The following is a 22,120-nucleotide window of genomic DNA, read 5'->3' as shown; positions in this document are numbered from 1 at the left end:
ATCGAATTGCTTGTTCTCAAAAATTAATGTGAAGCCAAATGACGAGCAGAGCAGGCAGGTACAGTGCCAGCATGTCCCTGCAGGCTCTGGCCAAAAACACCATCATCCTGACCTCTGCCCATCCAACCCAGGATGTCTCCCTTGAACAGAGACAGTCAATCCCATTACATGTGATACCAGAAAGGAAGAAATATGGAGAGGGGTAACACACATATAAGTGTGTGCCACATTCACATGAGGGATAACATCCTACTATTGCTACCCTCTAACATAGTTGCTCCGTTAGCCAAAATTGTATAATGCTGGGGCTTTCAGTAGTGAAGGGTCCTAGATTCAAACCTAACTTACTGGATGTGAGACTCAATACAAGGGCATGAGAGACTTGTGTTTTGATCAATAACTGGGCAATCTTCATTTAATGGGGACAGGAATTAAAGAGGGGTATCAAGAAGGAGCCACTGATTTGTTGGAGGCAACAGTAGTGGCAGGAGGAGGGCAGTGGTTTTTCCCATGCCTACACTGCTGAGCTAGAGGTGCATTCCTGTATTTGTTCCACCGAACAACCAGGAGAAGCTGCCTCGAAGTTTCCCACAGTCAGAGCCAGTGTGTGTCCCAGCCTGTGCAGCTGTAGCTCATCCGGCCATGTCGCACAGCACAGGCTGCATAAGAAGAGCTGCATCTGCTTGCTGATCCTCAGGCAGGCTCTCCCTTTGGCACGGGGCTCTTTTGCTACCCCGGCCTGTGGCTCCGTCTACCCATCTCGCCACTGCTACTGCTGCCACCACCTCCACCAGGAACGGCGCTCCTTGCGATCAGAACCAATTACACACAGATCACTGCTCCCATCACAAGCGAGGGCTGCCTTCCCTTCCAGCACGGAGAGCATGGGCAGCTTTAACAAGTGAGCCAGATGGGTTAGCTGGAAAAACTCCACAGGCTCTGGAATGCATCCATTAGGACAACCGCAGTGCATCTAAAAGGCTTCTGTATTAATCCAGCCCTACCTTTCTCCTTTTCAGGCTTCACTTTCCCAGCACCCTGACGTGACATCCATCCCTTAAACTTACATCCATCCCTTACAGCACTGTTCCCATAAGACCCTTTATGCTAATCCCTTATCTGACCCTCTGGCTTCTTCCTTTTAAAGGAACGGTTTCTCCAGAGAGCCCCTAGCAAACCACTACCCTCTCTCTCTACCCCCCACCCACTAACCCTTCTCTTTCAAGTCTGCTGTCCTTTTACATCAAAAAGTCCTTACTGCTGAGATTCCCAAGTCGGATCGGCTGCTAATCAGTAAGCCCCGCTTGTCAGTGTCTCTGGAGAATAGCTAGGGCTGCTCTTTTGGCAAGGAAACAAAATCCCACTGAAAGCCAATTGTGATGAACTGTAACCTAATTACATTTATAACTGGCCCATGGAAAAGTCCAAGGGAACTTTGTTTGTAGATTTCTTTTGTATAAAGTCTCAGGGAAACCTGAATCATGTACAATTGGTCTCTCAAGACACACATGCACGCAGCAAACTTTCAAGCACCAAAAAGCATGCACGGGGAGAAAGCTGCACTCAGGATGCAACTTGCACTATAATATTCCCCACCCCACGCCACATTCTGCAGAGCAGATTCAGGGGCTGCTATAGTCTTAGGGAGCAGCTGCACTCTATGCCCAAAGAAAGAGGAAGAGAAGTGGCTTAAACTCCATTCCTTCCTGGCCAGCAGAGTTGTTAAGTTGGCCGGACACATGAGTCCTTCATCATAGGAGAGTTTGCAAGCTTTCTTCCAAGTCTTACGCATAACAAACTCATCTGAATTCTGTGGCGAGACACTGACTGATTTGACTCCCCTAAAACCTCTTTAAGGGCCTGAATTAGGATTAAAGGATTATAACCTACAGTGTAGCAAGGAGAACAGCAAAGTTAATCAAGCTTCCTTTCTGTTTTTGCTTAGGGACCCTTGCCACGGGTGAAGGTCCCGATACTCACATCTTCTTCCTCTTTCTCACACATCCACTTGACTTCAGGTTTCGTAAGAAACTGCCATATGGAAGGGAACAATGGTCTAGGGCAGGGGCGGACAAACTTTTTGGCCTGAGGGCCGCATCAGGTTTTAGAAATTGTATGGAGGGTGGGTTAGGGGAGGCTGTGTCTCCCCATGGCCTGGCCCCCGCCTCCTGCTTCTCAATCCCTGACACTGCCCCCCTTTACCCCCCCGGACCCCTGCTCCATCCACACACACACACACACCCCCACTCCCTGTCCCCTGACCGCCCCAGGAACCCCTATCCCTGACTGTCTCCCGCCACCCCATCCAACCCCTGCCTCCTTCCTGACTGCCCCCCCAGGACCCCTGCCCCATCCAACCCCCCCTCCTTCCTGACTGCCCCTCCGGGACCCCTGCCTCCATTATTCAACCCCCCTGTTTCCCACCTTCTGACCACCCTGACCCCTATCCACATCCCTGGCCCTTGACCACCATCCCGAACTCTCTTGCCCTCTATCCAACCCCCCCTGCTCTCTGCCCCCTTACCGTGCTGCCTGGAGCACCAGTGGCTGACGGCACTACAGCCGCGCTGCCTGGCTGGAGCCAGCCACACTTTGCGCAACACAGAGCATCAGGTCAGGCCAAGCTCCTCAGCTGTGCTGCCCCAGGAGCTCATTCTCTGCCTCCCAGAGCATTGTGCCAGCAGCGCAGTGAGCTGAGGCTGTGGGGGAGGAGGAACAGCGGGGGAGGGCTGGGGACTAGTAGCTCAGGGGCTGGGCAGAAGGGTCCCAAGGGCCAGATGTGGCCTGCAGGCCGTAGTTTGCCCACCTCTGGTCTAGGGTCTGGCCTATCTTTGAAAGTGCACAATGCCGGATGCTAGCAAACCCCCTTGTCTTCCACAGCAGTGATCAAGTAGTGCAGTGTTACACAACAGAGAGAGAATATTGTCCTGACACCACATGGCGATTACCCTAATGCCCTGAAGTTTGAGGATTGTTGGCCTTTGTAAGTTTCTCCCAGGCAGTCTAATCATTGCTGCTGTTGTTACGCATCTAGAAGGAGATTTTCAAAGACAAGTGGCTGTTAGGTGCCAAGCCTGTACTCATGTCTTTGAAAATCTCACCCCTAGTTACCTAAGCCTGTTTTGAAACTTACCAGGACTACACTGTTTGCCTCAATAACATCCAGTTACAGAGAGAGTTTTGTGAATTACATACATTATATATTGCTTAATTTAAAAAATTGTCCGTGTTTAGAGCCAGTATGTGCCATGAAGAATTTAAAGATATAAAATTCCATCATTAGAGGTAGATTTGATTAAATATTAAGACTGTGAAAAGCAAAGGAGAAAAAGAGAGAGAAAAGGGAGTGATCAGGAATCAAACACATACTATTTTTGGAGGCGGAAGGTCCGGCAGACTCTTCTGAGGAGGAGATGAATGGTGTCCTGATTCCCCATTGGACAAAGACTCTCCGCAATCTAGTGCTACAAACAGAAACAAGCAAGAATAATGACATGTGGCATGTCCCAGCAATGCACTTATTACCTAGCAGTGGTGCAGCAACATCTGTGCGCTACGTTATATTTGAGTAGGAAGCAGGGTGTTAATTACAGAGTCTGCCTTTGATGCTTCATCGTGACCATGTCATTTCAGGCTGTAGCCAAGAATACAGTGCTATGGCACCACAGCTAAAGAACCAGTTCTCTTGGTAGGAGCTCTTCTTGTTTTGGAATGTTTTTCCTCTTGGAATGAAAACTATGAAGACCAAAATGACTTTTAAAATAAAAATCACTTCACTTGTAATGATGATGTCTATATTGAGCCGTTCTAAAACGTTCACTCTGTTATTACTCTGCTCTATGTGGTTTCACTTGCAGGTAAAAATCACTTTCACTCTCCCAGATCCACTCACTAACATCGTTAAAAACAAAGGGCCAGATTCTCAATAAGTGGAAATCACGTAGCCACACTGGCATCAGTGGAGGTCCTGGCCTAAAGTCTTCAAAGGAGAAAGTTTCAAAAGTTCTTTCCCTTTAAGGAATACATATGTCATCGATTGCACCACAATTAGAACATAAAGAACAGATTTATTTTCTGCAAAAAATGGTTTCTATTGAATTTTGTCACCTCTGTAAAACGAGTCGTAGCCATCTTGATTAGGCCCTAGGAACATCAAAGGTTTTTGGGAGGCAGTGTGACATAGTGAGTAAAACAGGGGACTGCAAGTTAGGGGCTCTTCTGAGAGTACATTCTATTCCCAGTTATACCATGGACACCCTCTGTGGTTGAGCTAATCACCAATTTCTGTGCCTCCATTTCCACCTCCATAAAATCGGGATAACACCACTCACTTCAAGCAAAAAGGTTGCCACAGAGGTGCAAAGTCCAGTTACTCTAATAATAAAACGAGAACTGTAACACTAGTAACTAATGCATTTATATAGGACCTCATAGCTGAGGAAAAGATTGTTAGAAAAAGAATAAAGGGCCAAATCCTCAGTGGGCATTTTCAGCATAGCTGCATTGAGCTACAGTGGTGTACATCTGCTGAGAACCTGGCACTCTGTGGTGTGGGAGGAGTTTCAAACAGACCAAGAAGGGAGGATGGTTCAGTGATTCAGGTATTAATCTGGGACTCAGGAGACCCAGGTGCAATTCCTGCTACGCCGCAGACTTTCTGTGTGACCCTGCACAAGTCAGTTAGTCTTTCTGGGCTTCAGTTTCCCATCTGTAAAATGGATATAATAGCACTATCCTAATTCACTGGAGTATTGTGCAGAGACATACATTAAAAGATACTACAGTAAAGGGGGCCATGTAAAGTGCCAGAGCATAGACAAGGGATATGATGCCCAGCTCCCTTTGAATGGATTGCCTAACTCCCGTAGGCTCCTTTGAAAAGCCCAGCCTCGCTCCCTGTGTGAATAGGGACAATATAAATTAGAACAGTCGGGTGCTGTGCCTTTCCTAGTGCAGGTTACCTTGGGGTTCAGAAGACTCTGGCATGAACTTCGCTGCATATTTCTATGTGTTTTATAAATAAAAGCTGGACCCGCACTGCTCCATTTCAGTCTCAGTCTCGGAAACCACAATGACAGCTCTGAATCTGCATCCTATAATGAGCCCCTGGCACGGTGGCAGAAGCATCAGTACACTCCGAAACACACAATGACGTAATCCCCCAGGCTGTCTGCTACCTGTGGTGAAGCTTCTGTTCTTCCCTCGTTGTTAATGCTGGACAGTTTCATTAAGCTACAAGATCAGAAGCAGCCATGTGCCAAACTGCTCAGTCAGTGAATACCAACTGAAAATATCTGCTTGCTAAGCACAGCCACGACAGGCAGGGCTACTTGGTTCCTTGCACAGCTGACATTAAAATTAGGCTGCCCCAGGTGTCTGATCATCAGCCTTGAAAAACACTGCTTTACTACATCATGCAGAAATGAAAAATGGCACTGCCAAGGCACCCCATAGGTACACTTAAAATACTCTACTAACTAGCTGGTGCTGGAGCCTTCCCTCGTCTATGATGCATCAGGGGTGCTACTTTCAGTACCATCGCTCCTGGAAAGAGGACATCAAGGGTGATGCTTCCTAGAGAGGAGCACCCGAAGGGTAGCACCATGAAACTGTTTTGAGAGAGCTGAGGAGATTCAGATTTCTGACCTAGTGGGCATATCTACACAGTAAAGAAAAATCCCTGGCACAGAGTCTCAGAGCCTGGATCAAGGGTTTGCAGGGCTGAAAGTAGCAGCAGCAGCAGCCTGAGCTCCTAGACCATCCCCCCCTCGCTGGGTTTCAGAGCCTGAATGTCTATGCTGTGATTTTTTAGCTCTCTGAGCTGAGGCAATTGACCCAGGCTCTGTGGCTCATCACCACAGACTATAATTTGCAGTGTCGACAGCACGTTCACAGGTACCCAGCATCTCTCAAGAAGCACACTGTGTAGGTGCATCTTTAGCAAAAAAGCACGATGCCGGTCTGTAACTACTGCACAGAACAGAGCCTCCCTCCAAACACTGCAGACAATTAGAGGGACAAGTGACATTTTGTGCAGTGATCACTCATCCAAAATTCTGCATTCCTTGTGTGATGCCAGCATCTGCTTAAGCATAGCAAGTGTTTGGCTTCACTTCATGCCTAGTAATCATCCTAATGAACATCAGCAAGCCAGGAATACACAGTTTGTTTTCCTTATTCATTTCTTTTCCCCTCTCTCCCCCAAATCTACTCAGCAAATCAACAGCAGGATGGAGCCCTTTTTCCAGATCCTCAGCTGATGTACATCAGCACAGCTCCACAGAGCTGAGGAGCTGGCCATGGGATTCAGTTTGAGTCTGGGGATCTCAGGGTTTTATATATAGCCTGTTGCTGTAGTACTTGGGCACTTACAGGGTAAACCAGATGTGTATGGTGAGATCCCTGCTGGACTTCAAGGAGTTTCCTGCTGTTCTCCCCTCCTTTTATAAGGAGGGATCTGCTTGAGGAATAATTATTTTTCTAAACCAGCCGTAAGTATCAACTCAAGAGTCTAAGGCCTTATCTACACTACAGGGGGAGATCAATATAAAAGTTACCCAACTTCAGCTACATGAATCATAGAATCATAGAATCATAGAATATCAGGGTTGGAAGGGACCCCAGAAGGTCATCTAGTCCAAACCCCCTGCTCAAAGCAGGACCAAGTCCCAGTTAAATCATCCTAGCCAGGGCTTTGTCAAGCCTGACCTTAAAAACCTCTAAGGAAGGAGATTCTACCACCTCCCTAGGTAACGCATTCCAGTGTTTCACCACCCTCTTAGTGAAAAGTTTTTCCTAATATCCAATCTAAACCTCCCCCATTGCAACTTGAGACCATTACTCCTCGTTCTGTCATCTGCTACCATTGAGAACAGTCTAGAGCCATCCTCTTTGAAACCCCCTTTCAGGTAGTTGAAAGCAGCTATCAAATCCCCCCTCATTCTTCTCTTCTGCAGACTAAACAATCCCAGCTCCCTCAGCCTCTCCTCATAAGTCATGTGCTCTAGACCCCTAATCATTTTTGTTGCCCTTCGCTGTACTCTTTCCAATTTATCCACATCCTTCTTGTAGTGTGGGGCCCAAAACTGGACACAGTACTCCAGATGAGGCCTCACCAGTGTCGAATGAGGGAGGCAAGCTAGTGACAGAGGATGTGGAAAAAGCTAATGTACTCAATGCTTTTTTTGCCTCTGTTTTCACTAACAAGGTCAGCTCCCAGACTGCTGTGCTGGGCAACACAAAATGGGGAAGAGATGGCCAGCCCTCTGTAGAGATAGAGGTGGTTAGGGACTATTTAGAAAAGCTGGACGTGCACAAGTCCATGGGGCCGGACGAATTGCATCCGAGAGTGCTGAAGGAATTGGCGGCTGTGATTGCAGAGCCCTTGGCCATTATCTTTGAAAACTCGTGGCGAACGGGGGAAGTCCCGGATGACTGGAAAAAGGCTAATGTAGTGCCCATCTTTAAAAAAGGGAAGAAGGAGGATCCTGGGAACTACAGGCCGGTCAGCCTCACCTCAGTCCCTGGAAAAATCATGGAGCAGGTCCTCAAAGAATCAATCCTGAAGCACTTAGAGGAGAGGAAAGTGATCAGGAACAGTCAGCATGGATTCACCAAGGGAAGGTCATGCCTGACTAATCTAATCGCCTTTTATGATGAGATTACTGGTTCTGTGGATGAAGGGAAAGCAGTGGATGTATTGTTTCTTGACTTTAGCAAAGCTTTTGACACGGTCTCCCACAGCATTCTTGTCAGCAAGTTAAGGAAGTATGGGCTGGATGAATGCACTATAAGGTGGGTAGAAAGCTGGCTAGATTGTCGGGCTCAACGGGTAGTGATCAATGGCTCCATGTCTAGTTGGCAGCCGGTGTCAAGTGGAGTGCCCCAGGGGTCGGTCCTGGGGCCCGTTTTGTTCAATATCTTCATAAATGATCTGGAGGATGGTGTGGATTGCACTCTCAGCAAATTTGCGGATGATACTAAACTGGGAGGAGTGGTAGATACGCTGGAGGGGAGGGATAGGATACAGAAGGACCTAGACAAATTGGAGGATTGGGCCAAAAGAAATCTAATGAGGTTCAATAAGGATAAGTGCAGGGTCCTGCACTTAGGATGGAAGAATCCAATGCACCGCTACAGACTAGGGACCGAATGGCTCGGCAGCAGTTCTGCGGAAAAGGACCTAGGGGTGACAGTGGACGAGAAGCTGGATATGAGTCAGCAGTGTGCCCTTGTTGCCAAGAAGGCCAATGGCATTTTGGGATGTATAAGTAGGGGCATAGCGAGCAGATCGAGGGACGTGATCGTTCCCCTCTATTCGACACTGGTGAGGCCTCATCTGGAGTACTGTGTCCAGTTTTGGGCCCCACACTACAGGAAGGATGTGGATAATTTGGAAAGAGTACAACGAAGGGCAACGAAAATGATTAGGGGTCTAGAGCACATGACTTATGAGGAGAGGCTGAGGGAGCTGGGATTGTTTAGTCTGCAGAAGAGAAGAATGAGGGGGGATTTGATAGCTGCTTTCAACTACCTGAAAGGGGGTTTCAAAGAGGATGGCTCTAGACTGTTCTCAATGGTAGCAGATGACAGAACGAGGAGTAATGGTCTCAAGTTGCAATGGGGGAGGTTTAGATTGGATATTAGGAAAAACTTTTTCACTAAGAGGGTGGTGAAACACTGGAATGCGTTACCTAGGGAGGTGGTAGAATCTCCTTCCTTAGAGGTTTTTAAGGTCAGGCTTGACAAAGCCCTGGCTGGGATGATTTAACTGGGACTTGGTCCTGCTTTGAGCAGGGGGTTGGACTAGATGACCTTCTGGGGTCCCTTCCAACCCTGATATTCTATGATTCTATGAATAGAGGGGAACGATCACATCCCTTGATCTGCTCGCTATGCCCCTACTTATACATCCCAAAATGCCATTGGCCTTCTTGGCAACAAGGGCACACTGCTGACTCATATCCAGCTTCTCGTCCACTGTCACCCCTAGGTCCTTTTCCGCAGAACTGCTGCCGAGCCATTCGGTCCCTAGTCTGTAGCGGTGCATTGGATTCTTCCATCCTAAGTGCAGGACCCTGCACTTATCCTTATTGAACCTCATTAGATTTCTTTTGGCCCAATCTTCCAATTTGTCTAGGTCCTTCTGTATCCTATCCCTCCCCTCCAGCGTATCTACCACTCCTCCCAGTTTAGTATCATCCGCAAATTTGCTGAGAGTGCAATCCACACCATCCTCCAGATCATTTATGAAGATATTGAACAAAACGGGCCCCAGGACCGACCCCTGGGGCACTCCTCTTGACACCGGCTGCCAACTAGACATGGAGCCATTGATCACTACCCGTTGAGCCCGACAATCTAGCCAGCTTTCTACCCACCTTATAGTGCATTCATCCAGCCCATACTTCCTTAACTTGCTGACAAGAATGCTGTGGGAGACCGTGTCAAAAGCTTTGCTAAAGTCAAGAAACAATACATCCACTGCTTTCCCTTCATCCACAGAACCAGTAATCTCATCATAAAAGGCGATTAGATTAGTCAGGCATGACCTTCCCTTGGTGAATCCATGCTGACTGTTCCTGATCACTTTCCTCTCCTCTAAGTGCTTCAGGATTGATTCTTTGAGGACCTGCTCCATGATTTTTCCAGGGACTGAGGTGAGGCTGACCGGCCTGTAGTTCCCAGGATCCTCCTTCTTCCCTTTTTTAAAGATGGGCACTACATTAGCCTTTTTCCAGTCATCCGGGACTTCCCCCGTTCGCCACGAGTTTTCAAAGATAATGGCCAAGGGCTCTGCAATCACAGCCGCCAATTCCCTCAGCACTCTCGGATGCAATTCGTCCGGCCCCATGGACTTGTGCACGTCCAGCTTTTCTAAATAGTCCCTAACCACCTCTATCTCTACAGAGGGCTGGCCATCTCTTCCCCATTTTGTGATGCCCAGCACAGCAGTCTGGGAGCTGACCTTGTTAGTGAAAACAGAGGCAAAAAAAGCATTGAGTACATTAGCTTTTTCCACATCCTCTGTCACTAGCTTGCCTCCCTCATTCAGTAAGGGGCCCACACTTTCCTTGGCTTTCTTCTTGTTGCCAACATACCTGAAGAAACCCTTCTTGTTACTCTTGACATCTCTTGCTAGCTGCAGCTCCAGGTGCGATTTGGCCCTCCTGATATCTTTCCTACATGCCCGAGCAATATTTTTATACTCTTCCCTGGTCATATGTCCAACCTTCCACTTCTTGTAAGCTTCTTTTTTATGTTTAAGATCCGCTAGGATTTCACCATTAAGCCAAGCTGGTCGCCTGCCATATAATGTAGCTGAAGTTGACAAACTTAGATCTACTTACCTCAGGGTCCACACTACGCAATGTCGATTGGAGACACTCTCCCATTGACTCTCCTTGCGCTTCTCGTTCAGGTGGAGTATAGGAGTTGACCAAAGAGCCATCTGCGGTCAATTTGGCGGGTCTTCACTAGATCTGCTAAATTGACTGCCAATGCATCATTCCCTCGATAAGTGTAGACAAGCCCTTACAAAATCAGTTTGCTTACACTTGCTTCCAGTAAAGACATCACAGAACTGTCCCTAATATAATAGGAGATATTTTCAGGTTCTCTCTTAAGGCATGAAGTTGCTTAATAACAGGACACTTAGTACAGGTTTCACTGGATCTGAAATTCCCCAAGCCCTGGAATTTGGGCAGGTGACATTTAGAAAGACAAAACACAGGCAAAAGGAAATAGCGTAAACATGCACAGCTTTAATGGAAATAAAATGTTCTATTTCTTCATTCTTATACAACTGTGCTCTCCATTATCTGCAAACAAGGCAAATAATTCACAGATTCCAAGACCAGATGGGACCATTGTGATAATCTAGTCTGTCCTCCTGTATGACACAGACCAGAGAATTTCACCAAGCAAATTCCTATATCCAGCCAAATAATTGCTGTAATGTCTGCATTTGTACTGTATTTTCCCTGCTGGTATTACCAAAGAACAATATTTATTTTTCCTTCCAAGGTATTTTTCAAATAGATTGTATCCTCTTAGGTCATTTACCAGAGTGAATTCAATTACTATGCCATAAAAAGACACCTATGAAGGACTGTATTGCTCAGCTCGTCATCTTATTAGTGCAATCAAAAGTAGATTCATCAATGAGAAAAATTGTTGGCTATCCCTCACCTGTTTTTAGAGGCTTTTCCCCCCCTTTCTCTGAGCTGATGTGATTGTCTTTAGAAAACATCTTATCTTGCATTGCTCCTAAAGGGAATGCTCTCAGTGCAATCTAACTGTGAATGGGTCCAGGCCCCGATCTACTAGCACGCACCAAACACCTATCATGCAAAGTCCGACTTATTTCAATTATTATTTCAATTATTTCAATTTGCATGGGTATAGGAGCCCACATTAGCCCAATCAGGGCTTGAATGAATTAAACATTAAGGCCCTGATCCTGATTCATTCAACAGGGCTCTGCACAAATGCAGGATTTCTCGTCCAGTCAGTCACAGAACTGGGATCTTTTACACATCCATAACACATACATAGAACCTAAGCCACTGCCTTCAGTTTTTCCAGACAAAACTTAGAAGTTTAACTTGGTCTGGGGAAGTGGTTGAAAGAGCAAGGGCCATATCCCTTAGGGAATGATTGCAAGTGGGGGCTCACAGCCCATGATAGGGAAAAGGCTGAACTAAAAATAATGACAGCAGGCTTTAACAGCCTGACATGGCTCCGTGGCTCACTGCATTGCCTGGCCAAGCCTTGTACATGTCATTGGACACAAGATAGCGAATCCATGTAAATTAATCTTTCCATTGCCACCGATTTCCATGCTCAAGTCATGGTTGATACAAGCAGGCCTTCTTTGGCTGTGGTTTAATATTATAATTAATGCAACTAGTGGCACTGACCAAGATTGTGACCCACTGTCATGGGGCTGTACATACACATAGTGAAAAGAGATGGCCTCACTTCCAGAAGCATTTGAAGTTAATCCACAATTTGGCTGCATGAAGCAGATTTAAACACAATAAAAATCGTGGAACTAACATGACCTTTGCAGGCCATCACAGTGTTCACTTTGCTTGTGTGTTGTCCCCTTTCCCTTACCCTCATTCTGTCTTGTCTATTTAGACTGTAAGCAATTTGGGGCAGGGACTGTCTCTTATGTTTGTATGGGGCTCCATTATCAGCTGGCCCTTAGGCATCACTGTAATAAACATGAATAATAAAAATAGGAAGTGGTTAAAGGGCTGATCTATATTTATAAGCATGAAGCTTTGGAGATAAGTGGTCCTTCTGAGTTTCCATAAGAAATTTTCACAAAATAATTCAGAATTTTTGGAGAATTCCTTCCCATGTTGTGAATGCAAAACCAGGTGGATCTAGTCAGAAAAACTGTTGGATGACCATCACAAGCATTTCACCCAGGGTTATTGTTCTCAATTTATACAGTTTGCAAAGTGCTAGGATCTACCTGGGAATGTGAGGGTAGGGGTGCTACATAAATACAAGATATGTATATTCTTGCATAAATAATTCACCTTGCACCAGTTTAGACTATTTGAAACCATTAGTGGTATGGTGCAAAGCAGCATGCTAAACATAGTAATCAAAAAAAAGTTTTTAGACATGCATTGACTTGTTTTGGGTCTATACAAAATGAGATGACTTCTTTAAATATTTCAGTAGGGTTGCATGAAGCTACATACATAGCAAGGAGACATTTTTATCCCAAAGTACTGCCCTCAAAAGTGCTACTTCCAGGAATAACCTCACTGTGTTAGCCAAAAACATGGAATATGTAAAAATACAGTTGTCATTCCACCCCTTCCATTGGCTCAATTCTGCACCCACTGAAATCAATGGGAATCATGTCTGATGTCAATGGGAGCAGGATCAAATCCTCTGTCCCTTTATTCTCTCTCCATTGGGAAGTTAAATCCCAGGCAATTGGTAGCCGTAGATTCCATACCTCCACCTTCTTTCTCCTGTCCACCCTTTTGTTTAACTACGGTCACTTTGTTCATGTAAATGTATTCCTCATCACCACCTGCAAACAAAGGGAAAGAGAGATGTCTTAGTGAGCAGTCCCATTGATGCTGCAAAGTTTTCACATAGAAAGGAGCAAAATGCGTGCACATGCGTGCTTATGTACACTGAAGTCTCTACTAAATGCAAAAACCTACCAATTACACAATGTTAAGCTGAGAAATTAAACACTGAACAACCAGGAAATTCCAGGAGTTAACATTTCTTCTTCAATATGAATTCAGCCAGACGGCATGTCCTGTGTTCTTATGGAGTGGATTAAATAAACCGAGTTTTAACAAGGAAAACAGAAATGATCAGGAATCTTGGAAATCCTTTATTTTTAAAAATGTGCAACTCTGGTTATTTTTGTATATAGCTCTAGTAATTTATACACAATTTAAAAACCAAATCCATGTCTCTCTCTCTCATATCCCCTCTCCCCAGTCCCAATTTATAAAAATACCCATGTAACTCCCCTCTCTCACCCGCCACGTTCTGACTCCACACGTACCGCTTGTCTTCGTGTACACTCGCAGGAGGTCAGAAAGGAAGCATTTTTTCACTTCAGCTGTGCTGCTGAGGCTCTCTTCATTCAGTATGTTCAGAAAATCCTCAAGTTCCGTAAGCAGCTGTTCTAGAGCTAAAGGAGACACGGTAAACAATTGGGATGATTTCTTTACAGGGCCATCTGGTTACATTTAGAGAGGGGACATGCACTGAACCTCTAATTCCCAACCTCTTGACATTTTTTTGATCAGGAGGGATTTGGATTTGAATCTCTGAGCTGAACCTATTCTTAGGGTTTTGGTTCTGGATCTCATCTCAAAGTGGAAGGGATTTGTTTTCTGATTCCAATTCAGCTATAGCTGAAATCTCACACAAAGGTTTTGTCCAAAGAGTTTAGACACCTTTTGAGAACAGCTGATCTTGTGAGAGTTTGGCCATTCACTGCTGGAACTACCATGAAAGCAGCTGGCAAGGTTTTGGCACCATTGAATGAGACCATGATTTTCCTAGAGCCCTGAGCCCTCAGCCCTAGTCTCAACCCTGGAGCCCTAGTCTCATCCAGACTGGGCTCCAGCTCCGAATGCTGCCTTTCTGGCCACTTCAAATTTGATACCATTTATCTTTGCAGTGACTCAAAAACTCATGCACAAGAAATAGAGTATGCCCATGATACTCAGTGTCTTCTAGAACTATGTTGCTTGGAAGAGCTTCCCGCAGTTTGCACTTGCATTCAATGGAGATGTAGAGAATGTGAAAGCAAGTGCAGGACTTATCAGTTCCTGGACAAGTGTTCAGGAGAAAGACGCCATGGAAAGAACACCCCCTTTATAACCTAAAGGGCGGGTGGAGAACTGGTCAAGTGGATCATGCCCCCAGCACCATGACTAAGCAGAGCCAATCAGTTTATTTTAGTTATAAGAAAATCCTTCCTCTTCTATGTAACTGTTCCCTGTCGAATAGCTTCTGGAAAAAGGCTCACACTCTATTAGCTGGCATTCAGTTACTCACTTCTGATTTCTCCTATTGTTGCCAGGGGTAAATTAGGAACAGGGGCAGGAGACCATTCCAGAGCAGAAAGAACCCAGTGTTTTGTGAAGAAAGGAAATGCGGAATAAGAATGACAGTGGGTGGGAAGGGCAAGGAGTCAGCCAGGTATGGTGATTCCTTCTCTTAGGACTCTCCTCTTGTACATTAACTCAATCACTTCCTGATATTTACATGCTGCACCACAGACTGGCAACAAGCTCATGCGTTGCATAAGCATATTAATTGTTACAATTTCTTACTGCACTACTAGGGGATGTGGGGCTACAATATATGGAGCGGTTAAGATGGGGAGATGCTATTATTTATTTATAAGCATTTCCATGGCACTCTTTACAGTAAGATCTGCACCCCACACAAAACAGGAGTGAAGTATGTCAACACCCTGTAGGAAGAAGGGAAAGCATTAATATCCACATTTTGTAGACAGGAAAACTGACACACATCTAGATTAGTGGTTTGTCCAAGGTTATAGAGAAAGTGTGTGGCAGAACCAGGAATAGAGCCTAGTTTTCAGTCTTAATCCCTAATCACAAGGCAATTTTTTCCCTACTAAAGCTATGTCTACACTACTACTTATGTCGGCAAAACTTTTGTCACTCAGGGGTATGAACATTCCACCCCCAAGCGACATAAATTACACCAGCATAAGAACTAGTGTGCACAGAGCTCTATGTTGGTGGGAGAGTTTCTTCTGCCAACATAGCTTCTGCCGCGCGCAGAGGTGGTTTTTTATGCCGACGGGAGAGTGCTCTCCCACATTGGCATAGAGCATATTCACCCCACGCGCTGCAGCAGTCATACTGGTACAGCTGTACCAATGCAGCTCTGTAAGTGTGTACATGCCCTAAGAGGGAGAGAGTGTAGAAGCCCATATGCTGGGTGGTAGAAAGTGTTTGCTACTCTAATGCCATTTGATTTTATTTGGCTAACTTTTTTTTTTTGGATCCAACAATTTACCATTGCTCCTGGGTTTGACTGTAAATGCCAGTCTACTGCCTCCAGATCAATGTGTATAATCCAATTTAGCTTGCTCAGGAGCCTTTGCTCTATTGCCTCGGAGCCCTTTACATTTTATTGTGGCTTCTCTACATTAGATTACTTCTATTTTGGTCTGGCTGAGCACGAATGGGCACCTTCAAATGTCTGCATTGTCTTGGCTTGTCTCATGACCTGACACAACCCATTGCAACACAAATCAGGTACCAGTAATACCAAGAAGTCCCAGTGCTTTTCACAAGCAAGTGGAAATGGGGAATTACTTGTAAATACTGGGATTTTACCAATAACTGTGATTAAAACAGAAGAGTGATTATTAGGTATCAATCGCATCTCTCAGTCATTCTCTGACCTGGGGAATTTGCCCCAAGTCCAGCAAACAGACGAAACATCACAGCGTAAATCACAATTTTCCAGTCTACAGTGGAATTTGCACTGGTGCAGTAACTTGGGTGGCTGGCCATCGACTGCTGGACTTGGCACAAAATCCCACTGGAAACAAGGCCGAAATATACTGTCCTATTAGCTTATTCTACCAGATGTGACACTTTACATATAAGTAACGATAACAGTAAGAGCACAACCCAAACAAGACCACAGCTTATCTCGGAGCTACAGATGTGGGTCAGCTTCCCCAACAGCTGTCCACATGGAAGTCAAGATAGAGTTTGTGTTTCTCCTTAAGGTTAAGCATGACCTCATGCTTCTCCCAGGCATCCAGAACTACTATAGCACACAGGGTCAAATCTCTTAGGAATAACACAGCTCATGCAATAGGTTACATTTTCCAGCAGTGGAGTCAGAATGCCAAAGCTGTCTTCAGGTTTCCCGTGACTCAAACAGCTCATTTAGGGCCTGATCCAACAGCCACAGAGGTCAGTGGAAAGATGCCAATTGACTTCAATGGACAAGGATCAGGGCCTTCAAGGAAAAACGTTCAGCTCATCTTCAAACAACAGCAATGTATGCGTGGCCTGTTCCTATGCAAATCTCTCTCTGATCTCAGTGGGACGCTCCATATCCAAACCTGATACCTGTACAAATAAATTGCCACTGCAATGAATGGGACTATTCATTTCAGAGGGAAGAAGGAAGAGAGGAAGGAACATGCTAATTTTAATAAGAAAGCAATGAGCATAAGCAGGAAAGTGAAGATGAAGTCTCAAGGATGAATATGAAGGGAGCCAAAGGGATACTTTGTGCAAATGAGGAAGAAGAAGAAAAGATCACAGCAGGAGGGTAAGAATTAGCAATGGTCCAGAAGGGTCTCTACATTAAGCCAAGGTAGAATTTTGAAGTCAATGGAGTTACAGTGATTTCAACCAGCTGAGGCGCTATCCCACTGTGTGTACAGTATATTGAACCTAGTGATGGGCAAACCAGTTTCTAAGTTATCTAGAGCAGCCTGATCCAAATGTCCTCAGTGGCTCCCCTCTGCCCTGAATGTGTATCTTGGATATTTATACTGCCTCATGACTATAGTACCTGAGCATCTCAAAATCTAATGTATTTATCCTCACCATACCCTAGGAGGGAGGCCAGTGCTATTATCCCCATTTTACAGATGGGGAGCTGAGGCCCAGATGAGCTAAGTGACTTGCCCAAGGTCACATGGGAAGTCTATGCTGGAGTAGGGAATTGAACCCAGATCTCTCCAGTCCTTGGACTATCTCCTCCTTCTGTGTTTTTGCCTTCTCACCCTGGTGGTCTACAAGCAACCATGTGGTAAGGTATCACTGATGTAGCTGGCCTGCCTTTCTGGTCATGTCCCTGTGGGGCTTCTGACAACACTCAGCACTCCACTTAATTCAAATTGCAGCCCCATGGCGCTCTTCAGCCAACATCTCCATGGCCTTTGTTTAGCACATTAGAAAGCAAGGGTTCAGCAGCAGCAAGGGAAGGGGATGGGACTAGTAGAATCAGGGTGGGATTTTTCCAAAGTATAGAAAGGGAGTTAGGAACACGAGTCCTTATGAAAGTAAATGAGATTTGTGCATCTTACCTCATGTGGGGCTTTACTTTTACCCTAGTCTAGCACCTTCCTTTTAAGAATCACAGCCCCTATCTATGTGATGTTTTCATACAGTACTTATCAGCATGGTATCTAACAATCACACCTACCCCGAGAGAGAGATAGAGATCATCATCCTCATTTTAAGACTGTTGAAAGTGAGGCTCAGATTAAGGGACTTGCCCAAGGTCATCCAGGAGTTCTGTAGTAGAGTCAAGAAATGCACCTCAGTCCCCTAAATCCCTGTCCAGTGCCTTAATCACCAGACCATCTGTAACATGTGGTTACTAGGTAACAATCATTCAAAGGGCCCCTAGAAATTTAAAATAATGTTTAAAAGGCATTTAGGAAGCTCAGATCCATGAGGGAACCAGGTAACTGGGGAAAAGAACTATACGGATTTGTCAAACCCCATACAGCGTCTAGTCTGGAGTCTTTGGCAGCAGACCCTTAACAATTTGGCCTTAAACCCATTTGCTCTAGTTTGGATCTAGATGGTCACCAAAGCATAGGACAAGGAAAGTGAGTCCAAGAGGATGGGCTAGACTGGCAGCCCTGAGAGATATGTGGGTTTACCAATCAGTCTCGGGATGCTTTTGAGGTTCTTCCATCCTATATTTGACTCTAAAGCATGAGTTGAAGATGTATTTTATCCAGTTTTACTACTGCTACTTCTATTATAGCTTCCTAGAGGCAGCCTATTCCAATAACTCCACCTCATTCCAGAAAAGCATCCTCGTTGCTAGAGTGACATGTGGAGAGTCGGGGACTTTAATGTTGCAATAACAAAGCTGCTTTCCACACAAAGGCTACATGCTCCACTCATGACATTTGGATGTCAATGCATCTGACCCCATCTTGGCACGAGTCTAGGGCTATGCTTGGTAGATGAAAAGAAGTCTCTAGCCTCAAAGTATTGGCAATCCAGTTTATGTGAAACCAGAGCCAAAAAACTAGCCAGTTCACATCAGATCCAGAGGCAGCACACTCTTTGTCAAGTAACCACAAGTTATGCCCAACATTAATGTTGTTCAAATGTAAATACCATTAAACAGGATTACAAAAATATTCCTTCCAACAGCCTCTGATCTTTGCCATTCCGCTCTGATGATGATACACATCTATGTCTAATTTGAAGAATCCAGTTCACACTCTGGCATTCTAAGGAAGCAAGAAGGTAGGCTGAGGATTAACCTTTACACAAGTGTTTCAAAAATCCCTGTTGAATGGGATTGAACTAGCTCATTTAATCTAAATGAAATGAATTATTACCAGCTATTTATGTCAAGGTACAGATCCCAACCAAGATCAGAGCCCCATTGTGCTAGGCACTGTACAAACACGAAGTAACAGAAAACCCCTGCCCTGAAGAGCTTACACTGTAAACAGATGAGACAGACACAAGGTACAAAAAAGGAAGCATTACTTTCCCCTTTATTTACAGATGGGAAACCAAGGCGCAGAGAGATTAAGTGACTTGCCCAGGGATTCTGAGCCCAGTCCTTCTGCATCCCACTCTAGTGCCTTTACCCCAAGACCACCTTTGCTCAAACCTTTAAGAGATGCACTGGAAGAATTTCTAAGCAATCGGGAGCATTGACTCCTGTTGAAAGCAGAGCACTACTACTGACAGAGAAGAGTACTTCGTGCCCTTATGCCTGTCCCAGGCTGCATTAAGATGGAGGGCGGGGGGTAGGGAGATGAAATAAAGCACCTCTCTCACACCATATGTATCCTGGGGGGGGCCTATAAGTACTGTTAGTTCTGTAGCCCCATCTGGTGAGTATAGTGTACTCTTCCAAACCTCTTGGAATGTCCAGAGCTATAGTGAAACTGACCATGCTCCCTTGATTCTTAGAATTGCAGCGGGCAGAAGCAGTGGAGGTGTTTCCTCACAGCTCAGTCAGAGGGAACTGTGCTACGTTGGATTCCCTTGAAAGCGTCTGCTCAATACAATGCAGAGCAGAGGCTTTTACATAGCAGCCTTTCATTCTCTGGTTTCCCCTAGTAAACAGTCTAAGATGGTAGCATTCTAAGCTCTCCCATGAGGCTGCTTTGGCAGAAGGCAGTTGTCTTCTCACTTTGGTTTTCTTTCTTTGCTGCAGGGAAGAAAAAAAAAATCAATAGACCATCTGAGGATTGTGTGCTGGGTAAAAGCCGATTTAGAGAGAGCATTCAAATCCCTGAATAGTGAGTGTTAGCAGCATACCGTGGGGATCCACTCCATTCTTACTGTGCTAATTGGGACATTTATAAGGACTGACTGTTGCTGGGAAGGCAAGCGTATTCTGTGGTGACAGCAGAAGAAAGCTATTCTCTCTAATCGTGAGAAGAGCCAGATTGTTGCCAGTGACAGCTGCAACAGCTGGATGACCCTTAGAAGAGACTGTCTTCCAAAATAACAAAGCACTTACTTCTTCAAATAAGCAGTCGTCTCTCCACCTTACCATTGAGATTCCTATGAAGGATGAGCTGTGAAAATGGTAAATAGCCACAGCATAAAGGCAGGCTTCCTCCATTGACTTCAACAGGAGTAAGACTGGACAGTACACACTTTAAAAGCAAGCTGAATTTGCATGCCAATTGGTACATAGCAAATATATCAGTTCCGTACAGTACATGAAACATGGTACTGCTGTAGAATAATGCTCACATAGGTTGGATAGGTGCCACATCATGAGTAGGAAGATAGAATGCAGAACCTTTAAAACACATGTTGTATACCACAATGTAACTTGGTTTTGATGTTATCATTTCAAGGCCACTGGAAGGTGTAAATTTAGGCTACAATTTTCAAACTTGGGTGTGTCAAATTAGGAATTAGACTTGGCACTTCTTTTGAATGAAATTTTTTTTTAATTAAAACAGTTCATGAAAAGCTATTGACTTTTGCCCACATTCTTCATGAATATTTTCATAATGTTTTCAATAAAAAAAATTAAAAGGATTATAGAAATGTTTTATTCATTAAAAAAAAACTTCCAGCAAACAAAAAGCCAATAACCATTTTGATGTTTAAGATACAAATTTATATTTAAAAAATCCTCACAAAGAAAAATGGGGCATTTTTGCACTTTGCAAAATGGAAACAACTTCAAAATTTCAAAATGTTTGTAAACTTCCCCTCATTTTCAACCAGCTGTAGGAAGCCCCTCAGATCACATTTTGGCACTTGAATAAATTGTCCTGGTTTTCCAAAATGCTGAGCTCTGTCAGAAAAAAAAAAGAGAGAGAGAGACCACTTCAACTGAGGTGCCTAAAGAAGGTTTTAATTGCCTGGCTTTCCACATCCAAGTTGGAAGCATTTGGCTTGATCTTTCTGCAAAGCCCAAAATGGAGGAAGAGGGGCAGACAATGTGTCTTGTTGGTTGTAGGCTGAGAATGGAACAGTTGAGCCCAACCAGCTCTGCGTGGGCTGCATTGGATGTTTGAACAAGAATCTTATTGACGAGCCGGCAGCTCTAACCCAGAAACTCTGAACTTTAACAAACCGGCAGCAGATGATGCACAAAAGGCTTTTCAGTTTTCTGAACAAACAACAGACTTACTTTCCCTGCTCAATCGGAAGATGAGAAACAGCATCCGGGGGGTGGGGGGGGGGGGTGGGGGGGAGGAAGAGGGGGAGAGAAAGCATGAAAAACACTCAGACAGCTGAAATAGGGGCTTTTCTCTAAGCGATCCCACGCCTTTGGGTCACTTACTGTAGCTTTCATGACAAACACAGCAATGCCCTGCAGAGATATGGGTCTCTCACCCTTTCCATTACAGCCCAGGCAGTGCATCACACCAGACTCAGCCGTGCCACAGGAGGTCTCACTCTGGCAAGCAAATTCTTTGCACAAGATTTGAATGGGGCCAGCGGCACATCCCCTTCATAACAGCATCTTTACAGAACACCTGTCATCCCAAAAGATCCCCAAGAGCTTTTTAAATAGTCTGTGGGCTGATTCCTGCATGCACTCACTACCAGGCCTAGCGCTTAATGCTGTGAGTTACTCCCCGTTGCACCAATAAATATAGCCATGTAACTGAGCGTCCTGTAGGATGGCTCAGTGACCTGAAGCCAAGGGGACTGCTTATGACAATAAGCACTGCACCTGTAAGTGCATGTATCTCGAGCTTTACATGCTCCCAGCACCACCTATATACAATAGCAGACACTTCTGGGGTGGAGTCCGGACAGACAAATACCCACAGCAGCATGATGGAGGAGGGAAAATTTTGGCCAAGGAAACCAAGATGAACTGCTCCTGAATTGAACCCTCTGATGGCTTGGCATGTAGGCATCCCTTCCCCTACAGCAGTCACCTTGTCTCTCTCTACCCTGACCTTTTCCTCTCCTCAGGTTGCTTTTTTTTTCCTCCTTTTGTTTTCTATTTTTCTCTGTCTCTTGTGTGATCTCTAGGGGTTTTTTGCTTTCCATGCCCATTCCCTACTCACCAGAAGGGCTACATGCTGCTGACTTTGTGGGGGAGCTAGAGAGACCAGCTGCCCTGTATGCTAAGAGACAGCTGT

At 45.1% G+C, this 22,120-nt stretch overlaps 1 protein-coding gene across 4 annotated transcripts in view; it reads right to left on the bottom strand.

Moving 5' to 3' along the window:
• AFAP1L2 (actin filament associated protein 1 like 2) overlaps positions 1–22,120 on the bottom strand; it is a 126,029-nt gene that overhangs the window by 38,249 nt on the left and 65,660 nt on the right. For all 4 annotated transcript variants that reach the window (XM_038409369.2, XM_043518515.1, XM_043518513.1 and 1 more), the window contains exons 2-4: positions 13,556–13,684; positions 12,986–13,063; positions 3,370–3,464 (exon numbers count right to left, since the gene is read on the bottom strand). In XM_038409369.2, the coding sequence (XP_038265297.1) occupies positions 3,370–3,464; positions 12,986–13,063; positions 13,556–13,684 (302 nt within the window). The remainder of the gene's footprint in view (positions 1–3,369; positions 3,465–12,985; positions 13,064–13,555; positions 13,685–22,120) is intronic.

Source organism: Dermochelys coriacea, chromosome 7, assembly GCF_009764565.3.
Source record: "Dermochelys coriacea isolate rDerCor1 chromosome 7, rDerCor1.pri.v4, whole genome shotgun sequence".
Classification (NCBI taxonomy): Eukaryota; Metazoa; Chordata; order Testudines; family Dermochelyidae; genus Dermochelys; species Dermochelys coriacea.
This window is presented reverse-complemented; position numbering and strand designations above follow the sequence as displayed.